Consider the following 15,631-nt stretch of genomic DNA (forward strand, 5'->3'; position numbering starts at 1 on the left):
ATACAGGTTTTTGACCCCCCCCCCCCCCCCCCAGATGGGGGTGGAAAGAATGTTGTACATTAGATAAAAGGGAGAAGCGCCCTTGACACGATACAATAGGATTATATTACTTAAACACTTCAACCACAGGACACTCTTGACTCTCCTTATCACTTAGGCGTTTCTCTCTGGGGGTGATCAAACAATAGAATGCTAAGCATTAATTAGATTGTAGCTGGAGCCAGCCACTTGTGGTTAGAAAATAAAGTTAACACTTTCAGTCCTGACCGAAGGGTCTGTCACAGACAACCTTTCTTACGTTATAGTCCAGAAGTGGCTAGGTTTGCCACACTAGGTATTTAACGGTAAATTAGGCACAGGTAAACCAGGGACAGATGTCCGGCATTCCTATACAGTAATCCCAGGTATAGGTGCAGATATAACATAATTTATGTAAGAACTTACCTGATAAATTCATTTCTTTCATATTAGCAAGAGTCCATGAGCTAGTGACGTATGGGATATACATTCCTACCAGGAGGGGCAAAGTTTCCCAAACCTCAAAATGCCTATAAATACACCCCTCACCACACCCACAAATCAGTTTAACGAATAGCCAAGAAGTGGGGTGATAAGAAAAAAAGTGCGAAAGCATAAAAAATAAGGAATTGGAATAATTGTGCTTTATACAAAAAAATCATAACCACCACAAAAAAGGGTGGGCCTCATGGACTCTTGCTAATATGAAAGAAATGAATTTATCAGGTAAGTTCTTACATAAATTATGTTTTCTTTCATGTAATTAGCAAGAGTCCATGAGCTAGTGACGTATGGGATAATGACTACCCAAGATGTGGATCTTTCCACACAAGAGTCACTAGAGAGGGAGGGATAAAATAAAGACAGCCAATTCCGCTGAAAAATAATCCACACCCAAAACAAAGTTTAAATCTTATAATGAAAAAAACTGAAAATATAAGCAGAAGAATCAAACTGAAACAGCTGCCTGAAGTACTTTTCTACCAAAGACTGCTTCTGAGGAAGAAAACACATCAAAAATGGTAGAATTTAGTAAAAGTATGCAAAGAAGACCAAGTTGCTGCTTTGCAAATCTGATCAACCGAAGCTTCATTCCTAAATGCCCAGGAAGTAGAGACTGACCTAGTTGAATGAGCTGTAATCCTTTGAGGCGGAGTTCTACGTGACTCAACATAAGCATGAAGAATCAAAGACTTTAACCATGATGCCAAAGAAATGGCAGAAGCCTTCTGACCTTTCCTTGAACCAGAAAAGAAAACAAATAGACTAGAAGTCTTCCGGAAATCTTAGTAGCTTCAACATAATATTTCAAAGCTCTAACTACATCCAAACAATGCAACGATCTTTCCTTAGAGATCTTAGGATTAGGACACAATGAAGGAACTACAATTTCTCTACTAATGTTGTTAGAATTCCCAACCTTAGGTAAAAATTTAAATGAGGTTCGCAAAACCGCCTTATCGTGATGAAAAATCAGAAAAGGAGACTCACAAGAAAGAGCAGATAATTCAGAAACTCTTCTAGCAGAAGAGATGGCCAAAAGAAACAAAACTTTCCAAGAAAGTAATTTAATATCCAGCGAATGCATAGGTTCAAAACGCAAGAGCTTGAAGAGCCCCTAGAACCAAATTCAAACTCCAAGGAGGAGAAATTGACTTAATGACAGGTTTTATACGAACCAAAGCTTGTACAAAACAATAAATATCAGGAAGACTAGCAATCTTTCTGTGAAAAAGAACAGAAAGAGCAGAGATTTGTCCTTTCAAGGAACTTGCAGACAAACCTTTATCCAAACCATCCTGAAGAACTGAAAAATTCTAGGAATTCTAAAAGAATGCCAAGAAAAATGATGAGAAAAACACCAAGAAATGTAAGTCTTCCAGACTCGATAATATATCATCCTAGATACAGATTTACGAGCCTGTAACATAGTATTAATTACGGAGTCAGAGAAACCTCTATGACAGAATCAAGTGTTCAATCTCCATACCTTCAAATTAAAGGATTTGAGATCCTGATAGGAAAAAAAGGATCTAGCGATAGAAGGTCTGGTTTTAACGGAAGAGTGCACGGTTGGCAAGGAGCCATCCGGACAAGATCCACATACCAAAACCTGTGAGGCCATGCTGGAGCCACCAGCAGAATAAACGAACGCTCCTTTAGAATTTTGGAAATCACTCTTGGAAGAAGAACTAGAGGCGGAAAGATATAAGCAGGATGATACTTCCAAGGAAGTGACAATGCATCCACTGCTTCCGCCTGAGGATCCCTGGATCTGGACAGATACCTGGGAAGCTTCTTGTTTGGATGAGAAGCCATCAGATCTATTTCTGGAAGTCCCCATATTTGAACAATCTGAAGAAATACCTCTGGGTGAAGAGACCATTCGCCCGGATGTATCGTTTGGCGACTGAGATAATCCGCTTCCCAATTGTCTATACCTGGGATATGAACCGCAGAAATTAGACAGGAGCTGGATTCCGCCCATACAAGTATTCGAGATACTTCTTTTACAGCCAGAGGACTGTGAGTCCCTCCTTGATGATTGACATATGCCACGGTTGTGACATTGTCCGTCTGGAAACAAATGAACGACTCTCTCTTTAGAAGAGGCCACGACTGAAGAGCTCTGAAAATTGCACGGAGTTCCAAAATGTTGATTGGTAATCTCCTCCTGAGATTCCCAAACCCCTTGTGCTGTCAGAAACCCCCATACAGCTCCCCAACCTGTCAGACTTGCATCTGTTGAGATCACAGTCCAGGTTGGAAGAACAAAAGAAGCCCCCTGAACTAAACGATGGTGGTCTGTCCACCACGTCAGAGGGTGTCGAACAATCGGTTTTAAAGATATTAATTGAGATATCTTTGTATAATCCCTGCACCACTGGTTCAGCATACAGAGCTGAAGAGGTCGCATGTGAAAACGAGCAAAGGGGATCGCGTCCAATGCAGCAGTCATAAGACCTAGAATTTCCATGCATAAGGCTACCGAAGGGAATGATTGAGACTGAAGGTTTCGACAAGCTGAAACCAATTTCAGACGTCTCTTGTCCGTCAGAGACAGAGTCATGGATACTGAATCTATCCATGCTTATAAAAGACTGGAAAAGGTTCTTTCTATTGAAAATGAGCAAAGGGAATTGAATCCAATGCTGTGGCCATAAGACCTAAAACTTCTATGCATATATAGCAACTGAAGGAGATAATAGAGACTAAAGGTACCGACAGACGGAACCCAATAAAATTGTCCCTTGTCTGATAGAGACAAAGACAGTGACACAAACTATCTGGAAACCTAAAAAAGGTGACCCTTGCGTGAGGAATCAAGAGCTTTTGAAAAAAAAAAGATCCTCTAACTATGTCCTGAAGAGCAAAGTGAATCATATGAGATTCCGCATCCTCAGAAAATAATCTGAATGACAACAGAAAAATGAAAATATGCATTTATTGTATCTAATGAAAACAAATAATGCTATCAATGACCATAAAAGGCAGAATAGTTTGAATAAAACTCCAAAACCCAGTTCCTAAAAAAGGAACTGGAAGAAATACCCCAGAAGATTCCAGGTCTGAGCAGCACTTGAACCCCATGGGTGCCCAGCCATGCTTCAACAGTACCCAAAATATATAGGACAGAAACACACTTAAAGAAAGTGTTAGCTGATTTCGAACTGAAAAATTTCAAATTATAAACATGTTACTTGGGAAAGAACTCAGGAATTTGTTCCTTAATAAGAACAACCAAACTAGTATAAGCTTGAAGTTTTAGTCTTAGAACTCAATCTTGAAGCCCAGAGTAACAGTTAAGAATTGAACCCTCATTTGCGAAAATATTCAATAAAATGAAGACACAAATGTAATTATTAGCATGATAGTCCAGTTAAAGGACCAGTCAATACAGTGGACTTGCATAATCAATAAATGCAAAACAACAAGACAAATGCAACAGCACCTAGTCTAGTAAATGTTGTCCCTTTAACAATGCTAAAATAAATCATAATCTGATACTTGATCTTAAAGTAAACAGAAAAAATGAAGCAATTGCAATATCCAAATAAATCACAGGACCAAGAAAAGTACCTGAAACTAAATAATTTTCCATAAATAAGATACAACTATCTGAAGGAAAATAAATACTATTTTGCTATAGAAACAATAGCATAATTAGTAGGAGTAGAGATAGCCCCAATAAATTGGAGAACCCTCCAAATTGAATTTAACTGCTGGCAGAGAATATAGTTTAAAACCTTTGAAGAAGGAATAAAAGAAAATTCTCAGCCTATTCCATTCCCTAGTATGGGGAATTGGAAAGAAAACCTCTGAAAACACAGAAGAATAAATAGGCAGAAATAGAGTCAGCTAGTCTTAAAGAACTAGTTACCTTAATATCCAAAATAATCAACACCTTTTCAACAAAGAACAAATGTACTTTAATAATAAAAAAATAATAAAAAAGTAGATTTGTTAGTGTCAATATCTGATGAAGAGAATTTCTGAAAGAGAAAAAAACATCATCAGAGAAGGATAAATCAGTATGTTGTTGGTCATTTGAAACTTCAATAATTAAAAAAGAAGTGAAAAAGACCTAAAAATTTTATTAGAAGGCACGAAGTCAGACAAAGCCTTTAAAATAGAATCAGAAAAATATTTCTTATAAATCTTCTAAACATTTCTTGTACATAAGATGTAAGAATGGCAATATATAAAGCATAAATACTAATGGATTCTGCATGTAAAAGTATATCATAATAACTTATTACAAACCATAGCTAAAGATAAACATTTATAACATTTAAAATAAATGAACTTAGCTTTGGTAGAACTGAAACTCAGTTAAGCGTTTTTCCAGAAGTGGCTTCTGATTCAGGGTCAATCTGAGACATCTTGCAATATGTAATAGAAAAAACAACATATAAAGCAAAATTGATCAAATTCCTTAAATGACAGTTTCAGGAATGGGAAAAAATGCCAATGAACAAGCTTCTAGCAACCAGAAGCAATAAACAATGAGACTTAAATATTGTGGAGACAACAATGACGCTCAAAATTTTTTAGCGCCAAAAAAGCCGCCCACATTATTTGGCGCCTAAATGCTTTTGGCGCCAAAAATGACGACACATCCGGTAACGCCGACATTTTTTGGCGCAAAAAACGTCAAAAAAAGGACGCAACTTCCGGCGACACGTATGACGCCGGAAATGACAAGAAAAATTTTTGCGCCAAGAAAGTCCGCGCCAAGAATGACGCAATAAAATGAAGCATTTTCAGCCCCCGCGAGCCTAACAGCCCACAGGAAAAAAGTCAAATTTTAAGGTAAGAAAAAATAGATTGATTCATATGCATTATCCCAAATATGAAACTGACTGTCTGAAATAAGGAACGTTGAACATCCTGAATCAAGGCAAATAAATGTTTAAACACATATTTAGAACTTTATAAAAAAGTGCCCAACCATAGCTTAGAGTGTCACAGAAAATAAGACTTACTTACCCCAGGACACTCATCTACATGTAGTAGAAAGCCAAACCAGTACTGAAACGAGAATCAGTAGAGGTAATGGTATATATATAAAAGAGTATATCGTCGATCTGAAAAGGGAGGTAAGAGATGAATCTCTACGACCGAAAACAGAAAACCTATGAAATAGACCCCGTAGAAGGAGATCATTGAATTCAAATAGGCAATACTCTCTTCACATCCCTCTGACATTCACTGCACACTGAGAGGAAAACCGGGCTCCAACCTGCTGCGAAGCGCATATCAACGTAGAATCTAGCACAAACTTACTTCACCACCTCCATGGGAGGCAAAGTTTGTAAAACTGAATTGTGGGTGTGGTGAGGGGTGTATTTATAGGCATTTTGAGGTTTGGGAAACTTTGCCCCTCCTGGTAGGAATGTATATCCCATACGTCACTAGCTCATGGACTCTTGCTAATTACATGAAAGAAATCACATTTATCTCTATTACCCTAGGTCAATTAACTGGTATTTCCAGACTGGTACATATGTGGTATCACGGTAATTAAAGGTATATAAGTTCTGGTATCTCTAGCATAGGTATTATCAACGGTAACTTAGATACTTACCTGGTACAATTGGGTATAGGTATCTGTTATTTTAAAACTTAGGCACTCACCTGAGACACTATATAACTATTCACCTTACTTTTTATTTATCGTTTTTTGGTAAACCACAGATACAGATATAGATGCCTATCTTACTTTAAGATTAACTAAGACATCATATCTGTGTTTATTCTGAGCAATTCATACTTCCAATGATTACTACTGGAGAACCAACAAATACTAACCTCTCGCATACGTAAATTTCATACCACATTTGTGGTCAGTATTAAGGTCAGTTATCTATTCACAAGACAAATTTAATATCCCAACAGGGTTTTTTTGTCAAATCAAGTCCACAAATATTTTGGGCTTTTCTTCAGTAGACATACATATTCTTTTAAATTGTGTGTATACCCCCAGTTTTTAATATTATTTAGTAAAAGTTATATTTTATTAAATTTTTCTACATTATCTTTCAACGTTCATGAGTGCTATATTTGTACCCTTCCATCAGTTCTTTACTGATTTTTTTGTAAAAGGTATGACCAGTACAAGCACCAATCCCTAATATATTATTACCAAAAATATTTATACAGGGGAACGTTTATTATCTGTGAGTAGTGCCATTGTTTCTCTTTTTGTGATAATTTTAATCAACTTTCTAATTTACTCCTATTATGATTTTTTTTTCATTTTCTTGCTATCGTTATTTTAAAAGCAGGAATGTAAATATTAGCAGCCAGCCCTTTTTAAGTTCAGCACCATAGATAGCACTTGCTTATTGGAAGCTTACATTTACCCACCAATAAGAAAGCATAACCCAGGTTCTCAACCAAAAATGGGCCGGCTCCTATGCATCACATTCCCGCTTTTTAAATAAAGATAGCAAGAGAACAAAGAAAAATTGATAATAGGAGTAAATTAGAAAGTTGCTTAAAATTGCATGCTCTATCTCAATTGTGAAAGAAAAAAAAATGTAGGTTTAGTGTCCCTTTAAGCACTCAGTATTGGTAACATTACAAACCGTTACCTTCCCTTAAGAGAAATTATCAAAAGGTGTAGGCTACATTCTTTCCTTGTAGTCTTGCCTTTTTCAAGTGTTACTGAATATGCTGGTATTCTCTTCTTCGCACTGCGCCATTTCTCTCCCCCTACCGCACTACTCACCTGTGCGCTGATCCTGGCCACTAGAAAGCTCTTTCTGTTATCCAGCATGGACTTCTCCAGCAGACATTCCTGCGCCTGCCCCTGGGGACAAAGATACAGAAAACAAGGCTCTAGAGAGCTGCCAAAACTACAGAACATGTATTTGTGCCTTTACATAAATAAATAAATGGGACAACTTGCCATACACTGAGGAATTGTGTGTCCAGAATTAAAAATATAGAACAAGCAAATCTGAAAATGTAAGAAGACCCTTAAACTGATTGGATCATTTAGATAATGGTAATACCCCTACTAGTAGAGTCCAGTTTAGACTGAGCCGTATGTGACTATGTTACCCTGTTCGCAAGACAACACAGTACTTTACTTCCTGGCTATTGTTTGCAACATGTACCAGAATGAAATTGTGAAGCTTTAGGGTATTTGGACAACAGGTCGGTTGCTATGAGAACATACAGAAGCACTTACCAGCATTAGGTTAATGTTGAGGTTGAGGATCTGATGGCTCATGTCTACACTGTACGAGTGGGCAAAGTGATCACGCAGGTAAGCGAATGCACCAGCAGCGCACTGGAAGTGAGTACATGAAACCTTCATACCCTGAGAAAGACAAACGGTACAGGGCTTAAAGGGTCATTAAAATCAAAATGTAACAGTGTGTAAAATGTATTATTTCAGTACAAATTTATTGTGATGCCTTCTGCTGTAAAATACAACATACAATTGTGCAATTTCCACTTTCTACAAGGGAGGAAGTACTAACTTGTGTCATACTTAAAGGGACATTGTACACTACATTTTTCTTTGCGTAAATGTTTTGTAGATGTTCTGTTTATACAGCCCATATGGGAGTGTTTTTGTAAAAATGTACAGTTTTGCATATTTTTAAATAACATTGTGCTGATTTTCAGACTCCTAACCAAGCCCCTCCCCCTCCCTCAACTTGTCTCTCTAGTCATTTGCTCTCTCAAATGATCAGTTTAGCATGAACAAAAAGGACAAGGAAATTGGTGAAAAGAAAGAAAACACATAAAACAATACAGGGAGTGCAGAATTATTAGGCAAGTTGTATTTTTGAGGATTAATTTTATTATTGAACAACAACCATGTTCTCAATGAACCCAAAAAACTCATTAATATCAAAGCTGAATATTTTTGGAAGTAGTTTTTAGTTTGAGCTATTTTAGGGGGATATCTGTGTGTGCAGGTGACTATTACTGTGCATAATTATTAGGCAACTTAACAAAAAACAAATATATACCCATTTCAATTATTTATTTTTACCAGTGAAACCAATATAACATCTCAACATTCACAAATATACATTTCTGACATTCAAAAACAAAACAAAAACAAATCAGTGACCAATATAGCCACCTTTCTTTGCAAGGACACTCACAAGCCTGTCATCCATGGATTCTGTCAGTGTTTTGATCTGTTCACCATCAACATTGCGTGCAGCAGCAACCACAGCCTCCCAGACACTGTTCAGAGAGGTGTACTGTTTTCCCTCCTTGTAAATCTCACATTTGATGATGGACCACAGGTTCTCAATGGGGTTCAGATCAGGTGAACAAGGAGGCCATGTCATTAGATTTCCTTCTTTTATACCCTTTCTTGCCAGCCACGCTGTGGAGTACTTGGACGCGTGTGATGGAGCATTGTCCTGCATGAAAATCATGTTTTTCTTGAAGGATGCAGACTTCTTCCTGTACCACTGCTTGAAGAAGGTGTCTTCCAGAAACTGGCAGCAGGACTGGGAGTTGAGCTTGACTCCATCCTCAACCCGAAAAGGCCCCACAAGCTCATCTTTGATGATACCAGCCCAAACCAGTACTCCACCTCCACCTTGATGGCGTCTGAGTCGGACTAGAGCTCTCTGCCCTTTACCAATCCAGCCACGGGCCCATCCATCTGGCCCATCAAGACTCACTCTCATTTCATCAGTCCATAAAACCTTAGAAAAATCAGTCTTGAGATATTTCTTGGCCCAGTCTTGACGTTTCAGCTTGTGTGTCTTGTTCAGTGGTGGTCGTCTTTCAGCCTTTCTTACCTTGGCCATGTCTCTGAGTATTGCACACCTTGTGCTTTTGGGCACTCCAGTGATGTTGCAGCTCTGAAATATGGCCAAACTGGTGGCAAGTGGCATCTTGGCAGCTGCACGCTTGACTTTTCTCAGTTCATGGGCAGTTATTTTGCGCCTTGGTTTTTCCACACGCTTCTTGCAACCCTGTTGACTATTTTGAATGAAACGCTTGATTGTTCGATGATCACGCTTCAGAAGCTTTGCAATTTTAAGAGTGCTGCATCCCTCTGCAAGATATCTCACTATTTTTGACTTTTCTGAGCCTGTCAAGTCCTTCTTTTGACCCATTTTGCCAAAGGAAAGGAAGTTGCCTAATAATTATGCACACCTGATATAGGGTGTTGATGTCATTAGACCACACCCCTTCTCATTACAGAGATGCACATCACCTAATATGCTTAATTGGTAGTAGGCTTTCGAGCCTATACAGCTTGGAGTAAGACAACATGCATAAAGAGGATGATGTGGTCAAAATACTCATTTGCCTAATAATTCTGCACTCCCTGTATGCTCATTTAACAAAATAAAGCTGATCTATTGCAAAATTCTTCACATATATTAAAGGGCCATGATACCAAAATGTTGAAGCACTTGAAAGTGATGCAGTATAAGTGTAAAAAGCTGACAGGAAAATATCACCTGAACATCTCTAAGTAAAAAAGAAAGATATTTTACCTCAAAATGTTTTAAGTATTCAAATCCCATTGCAAAGGACTTGAAGCAGCAAATCAGTATGTCTGTCCCGGGACAGGCAAGGGAGTGAGCTTTGTGCACTCTCGTTATTTACCTATTCAATTTAAGGAAGTTCACTATGAAATCTCATGAGAGTTAAATTGAAGGTAAACTTTGATGAATGAAAGCCCGTTTTTTTTTTTAAATACTATTAAAAACAGGGGCACTTTTATTCATCAAAGTTTAGAAGGCAGCCGTTTTGATTAAAAACTTACCTTTGTTTTTTTCAAAGCTAGAGCAGCTTCCCCCTCCTGGAAATCCTCTCTTCACACGTCATCAATGACTAATCCAGCTTCCTCCAATCACGGCATGGCCTCAGGCAATGACTACCCTGGGGGGAAAGCCGTGATTGGAGGAAGCCGGATTAGTCATTGCTGACGTGTGAAGAGAGTATCTCCGGGTGGGCGAAGCTGCTTTGGCTGTGCAAAGAAGAGAGGTAAGTTTTTAATCAAAACGGCTGCTTTGTAAACTTTGATGAATGAAAGTGCCCCTGTTTTTAATAGTATTTTTAAAAAACGGGCTCTCATTCATCAAAGTTTACCTTCACTTTAAGTGAAATCTCATGAGATCACAGTAAAAGAATTCATGACCTCAGCACTGCTGATGCCGATTGGCTGCTGTTCATTTCTTCTATTTATATTTTTTTTCATTTTTTTTCGCCTGCAGCTGGACAGTAACTTTAGTATACACAGGATTTACTCTGTTAAGTTGAGAAAATTGTGAGGTAAAATATCTTCCCTTTTTACACAGAGATGCTCAGGTGATATTTTCCTGTCAGCTTTTTACACTTATACTGCATCAGTTTTAAGTGATTTAGCATATGAGTATTATGTCCCTTTAAAGGGACACTAAACCCATTTTTTTTCTTTTGTGATTCAGACAGAGCATGCAATTTTAAGCAACTTTCTAATTTACTCCTATTATCAGATTTTCTTCATTCTCTTGGTATCTTTATTTGAAATGCAAGAATGTAAGTTTAGGGGCCGGCCCATTTTTGGTGAATAACCTGGGTTATTCTTGCTGATTGGTGGATAAATTCATCCACTAATAAAAAAGTGCTGTCCAGAGTTCTGAACCAAAAAGTGCTGTCCAGAGTTCTGAACCAAAAAACATAATTTATGCTTACCTGATAAATTCCTTTCTCCTGTAGTGTAGTCAGTCCACGGGTCATCCATTACTTATGGAATATTTCTCTTCCTAACAGGAAACTGCAAGAGAATTACCCAGCAGAGCTTGCTATATAGCTCCTCCCCTCACCTATCATACTCAGTCATTCGACCAAGGCAGACGAGAAAGGAGGAACCATAGGGTACAGTGGTGACTGGAGTTTAATTAAAATTTAGACCTGCCGTAAAAACAGGGCGGGCCGTGGACTGACTACACTACAGGAGAAAGGAATTTATCAGGTAAGCATAAATTATGTTTTCTCCTGTTAAGTGTAGTCAGTCCACGGGTCATCCATTACTTATGGAATACCAATACCAAAGCTAAAGTACACGGATGAAGGGAGGGACAAGGCAGGAACATTAAACAGAAGGAACCACTGCCTGAAGTACCTTTCTCCCAAAAATAGCCTCCGAGGAAGCAAAAGTGTCAAATTTGTAAAATTTTGAAAAAGTGTGAAGCGAAGACCAAGTCGCAGCCTTGCAAATCTGTTCAACAGAGGCCTCATCTTTAAAGGCCCAGGTGGAAGCCACAGCTCTAGTAGAATGAGCTGTAATCCTTTCAGGAGGCTGCTGTCCAGCAGTCTCATAGGCTAAGCGTATTATGCTACGAAGCCAAAAAGAGAGAGAGGTAGCCGAAGCCTTTTGACCTCTCCTCTGTCCAGAGTAAACGACAAACAGGGAAGAAGTTTGACGAAAATCCTTAGTTGCCTGCAAATAGAATTTCAGGGCACGGACTACGTCCAGATTGTGCAAAAGCCGTTCCTTCTTTGAAGAAGGGTTAGGACACAGAGATGGAACAACAATCTCTTGATTGATATTCCTGTTAGTAACTACCTTAGGTAAGAACCCAGGTTTAGTACGCAGGACTACCTTGTCTGAATGAAAAATCAGATAAAGAGAATCACAATGTAAGGCAGATAACTCAGAGACTCTTCGAGCCGAGGAAATAGCCATCAAAAACAGAACTTTCCAAGATAACAACTTGATATCAATGGAATGAAGGGGTTCAAATGGAACGCCTTGAAGAACATTAAGAACTAAGTTTAAGCTCCACGGCGGAGCAACAGACTTAAACACAGGCTTAATCCTAGTCAAAGCCTGACAGAAAGCCTGAACGTCTGGAACTTCAGCCAGACGTTTGTGTAGAAGAATAGACAGAGCAGAAATCTGTCCCTTTAACGAACTAGTAGATAAGCCCTTTTCTAAACCCTCTTGTAGAAAGGACAATATCCTAGGAATCCTAACCTTACTCCATGAGTAACTCTTGGATTCGCACCAACGTAAATATTTACGCCATATTTTATGGTAAATTTTTCTGGTAACAGGCTTCCTAGCCTGTATTAAGGTATCAATAACCGACTCCGAGAAACCACGCTTTGATAGAATCAAGCGTTCAATCTCCATGCAGTCAGCCTCAGAGAAATTAGATTTGGATGTTTGAAAGGACCCTGAATTAGAAGGTCCTGTCTCAGAGGCAGAGACCACGGTGGACAGGACGACATGTCCACTAGGTCTGCATACCAGGTCCTGCGTGGCCACGCAGGCGCTATCAGAATCACCGAAGCTCTCTCCTGTTTGATCTTGGCAATCAAACGAGGAAGCATTGGGAATGGTGGAAACACATAAGCCATGTTGAAGACCCAAGGGGCTGTCAGAGCATCTATCAGCACCGCTCCCGGGTCCCTGGACCTGGATCCGTAACAAGGAAGCTTGGCGTTCTGACGAGACGCCATGAGATCCAGATCTGGTTTGCCCCAACGACGAATCAGTTGAGCAAAGACCTCCGGATGGAGCTCCCACTCTCCCGGATGAAAAGTCTGGCGACTTAGAAAATCCGCCTCCCAGTTCTCCACGCCTGGGATGTAGATCGCTGACAGGTGGCAAGAGTGAGACTCTGCCCAGCGAATTATCTTTGAGACTTCCAACATCGCTAGGGAACTTCTGGTTCCCCCTTGATGGTTGATGTAAGCCACAGTCGTGATGTTGTCCGACTGAAATCTGATGAACCTCAAAGTTGCTAACTGAGGCCAAGCTAGGAGAGCATAGAATATTGCTCTTAACTCCAGAATATTTATTGGGAGGAGTTTCTCCTCCTGAGTCCATAATCCCTGAGCTCTCAGGGAATTCCAGACTGCTCCCCAGCCTAGAAGGCTGGCGTCTGTTGTTACAATCGTCCAATCTGGCCTGCGAAAGGTCATCCCCTTGGACAGATGTGGCCGAGAGAGCCACCATAGAAGAGAATCTCTGGTCTTTTGATCCAGATTTAGTAGGGGGGACAAATCTGAGTAATCCCCGTTCCACTGACTTAGCATGCACAATTGCAGCGGTCTGAGATACAGGCGCGCAAATGGTACTATGTCCATTGCCGCTACCATTAAGCCGATTACTTCCATGCACTGAGCTACTGACGGGTGTAGAATGGAGTGAAGGACACGGCAAGCATTTAGAAGTTTTAATAACCTGGCCTCTGTCAGGTAAATTTTCATCTCTACAGAATCTATAAGAGTCCCTAGAAAGGGAACTCTTGTAAGTGGTAATAGAGAACTCTTTTCCACGTTCACCTTCCACCCATGCGACCTCAGAAATGCCAGAACTATCTCTGTATGAGACTTGGCAGTTTGAAAACTTGACGCTTGTATCAGAATGTCGTCTAGGTACGGAGTCACCGCTATGCCTCGCGGTCTTAGTACCGCCAGAAGTGATCCTAGAATTTTTGTAAAGATTCTTGGGGCCGTAGCTAATCCGAAGGGAAGAGCTACAAACTGGTAATGCCTGTCTAGGTAGGCAAATCTCAGATACCAGTAATGGTTCTTGTGAATCGGTATGTGAAGGTAGGCATCCTTTAAGTCCACCGTGGTCATGTACTGACCCTCTTGGATCATGGGAAGGATGGTTCAAATAGTTTCCATTTTGAATGATGGAACTCTTAGAAATTTGTTTAGGATTTTTAAGTCCAAGATTGGTCTGAAGGTTCCCTCTTTTTTGGGAACCACAAATAGATTTGAATAGAATCCCTGCCCGTGTTCCGTCCGCGGAACTGGGTGGATTACCCCCATTAGTAAGAGGTCTTGTACACAGCGTAGAAACGCCTCTTTCTTTGTTTGGTTTGCTGATAACCTTGAAAGATGAAATCTCCCCCGTGGAGGAGAAGTTTTGAAGTCCAGGAGATATCCCTGAGATATGATCTCCAACGCCCAGGGATCCTGGACATCTCTTGCCCAAGCCTGGGCGAAGAGAGAAAGTCTGCCCCCCACTAGATCCGTTTCCGGATAGGGGGCCCTCTCTTCATGCTGTCTTGGGGGCAGCAGCAGGTTTCTTGGCCTGCTTGCCCCTGTTCCAGGACTGGTTAACTTTCCAGCCCTGCCTGTAACGAGCAACAGCTCCTTCCTGTTTTGGAGCGGAGGAAGTTGATGCTGCTCCTGCCTTGAAGTTACGAAAGGCACGAAAATTAGACTGTTTGGCCTTTGATTTGGCCCTGTCCTGAGGTAGAGCATGGCCCTTACCTCCCGTAATGTCAGCAATAATTTCTTTCAAGCCGGGCCCGAATAAGGTCTGCCCTTTGAAAGGAATATTAAGCAATTTGGATTTAGAAGTCACGTCAGCTGACCAGGATTTAAGCCACAGCGCTCTGCGCGCTTGAATGGCGAATCCGGAGTTCTTAGCCGTAAGTTTGGTTAAGTGTACGACGGCATCAGAAACAAATGAGTTAGCTAGCTTAAGGGTTTTAAGCTTGTTCATAATTTCATCCACTGGAGCTGTGCGAATGGTCTCTTCCAGAGACTCAAACCAGAATGCCGCCGCAGCAGTAACAGGCGCAATGCATGCAAGGGGTTGTAAGATAAAACCTTGTTGAACAAACATTTTCTTAAGGTAACCCTCTAACTTTTTATCCATTGGATCTGGAAAAGCACAGCTATCCTCCACCGGGATAGTGGTGCGCTTAGCCAAAGTAGAAACTGCTCCCTCCACCTTAGGGACCGTCTGCCATAAGTCCCGTGTGGTGGCGTCTATTGGAAACATTTTTCTAAATATAGGAGGTGGTGAAAAGGGCACACCGGGTCTATCCCACTCCTTGTTAACAATTTCTGTAAGCATTTTAGGTATAGGAAAAACGTCAGTACACACCGGTACCGCAAAATATTTATCCAGCCTACATACTTTCTCTGGAATTGCAACCGTGTTACAATCATTCAGAGCCGCTAATACCTCCCCTAGCAATACGCGGAGGTTCTCAGGCTTAAATTTAACATTTGAAATCTCTGAATCCAGTTTACCCGGATCAGACCCGTCACCCACAGAATGAAGCTCTCCGTCCTCATGTTCTGCAAATTGTGACGCAGTATCAGACATGGCTCTACCATTATCAGCGCGCTCTGTTCTAACTCCAGAGTGATCGCG

The 15,631-nt window shown here is 40.3% G+C and overlaps 1 protein-coding gene across 1 annotated transcript in view; it reads right to left on the minus strand.

Moving 5' to 3' along the window:
• Positions 1 to 15,631, minus strand: part of PTPN23 (protein tyrosine phosphatase non-receptor type 23) — a 338,041-nt gene that overhangs the window by 268,459 nt on the left and 53,951 nt on the right. The window contains exons 6-7 of the mRNA XM_053713701.1: positions 7,718 to 7,849; positions 7,253 to 7,333 (exon numbers count right to left, since the gene is read on the minus strand). Coding sequence (XP_053569676.1) covers positions 7,253 to 7,333; positions 7,718 to 7,849 — 213 coding nt within the window. The remainder of the gene's footprint in view (positions 1 to 7,252; positions 7,334 to 7,717; positions 7,850 to 15,631) is intronic.

The sequence above is a fragment of the Bombina bombina genome, chromosome 5, assembly GCF_027579735.1.
Source record: "Bombina bombina isolate aBomBom1 chromosome 5, aBomBom1.pri, whole genome shotgun sequence".
In the NCBI taxonomy this organism is placed as follows: Eukaryota; Metazoa; Chordata; class Amphibia; order Anura; family Bombinatoridae; genus Bombina; species Bombina bombina.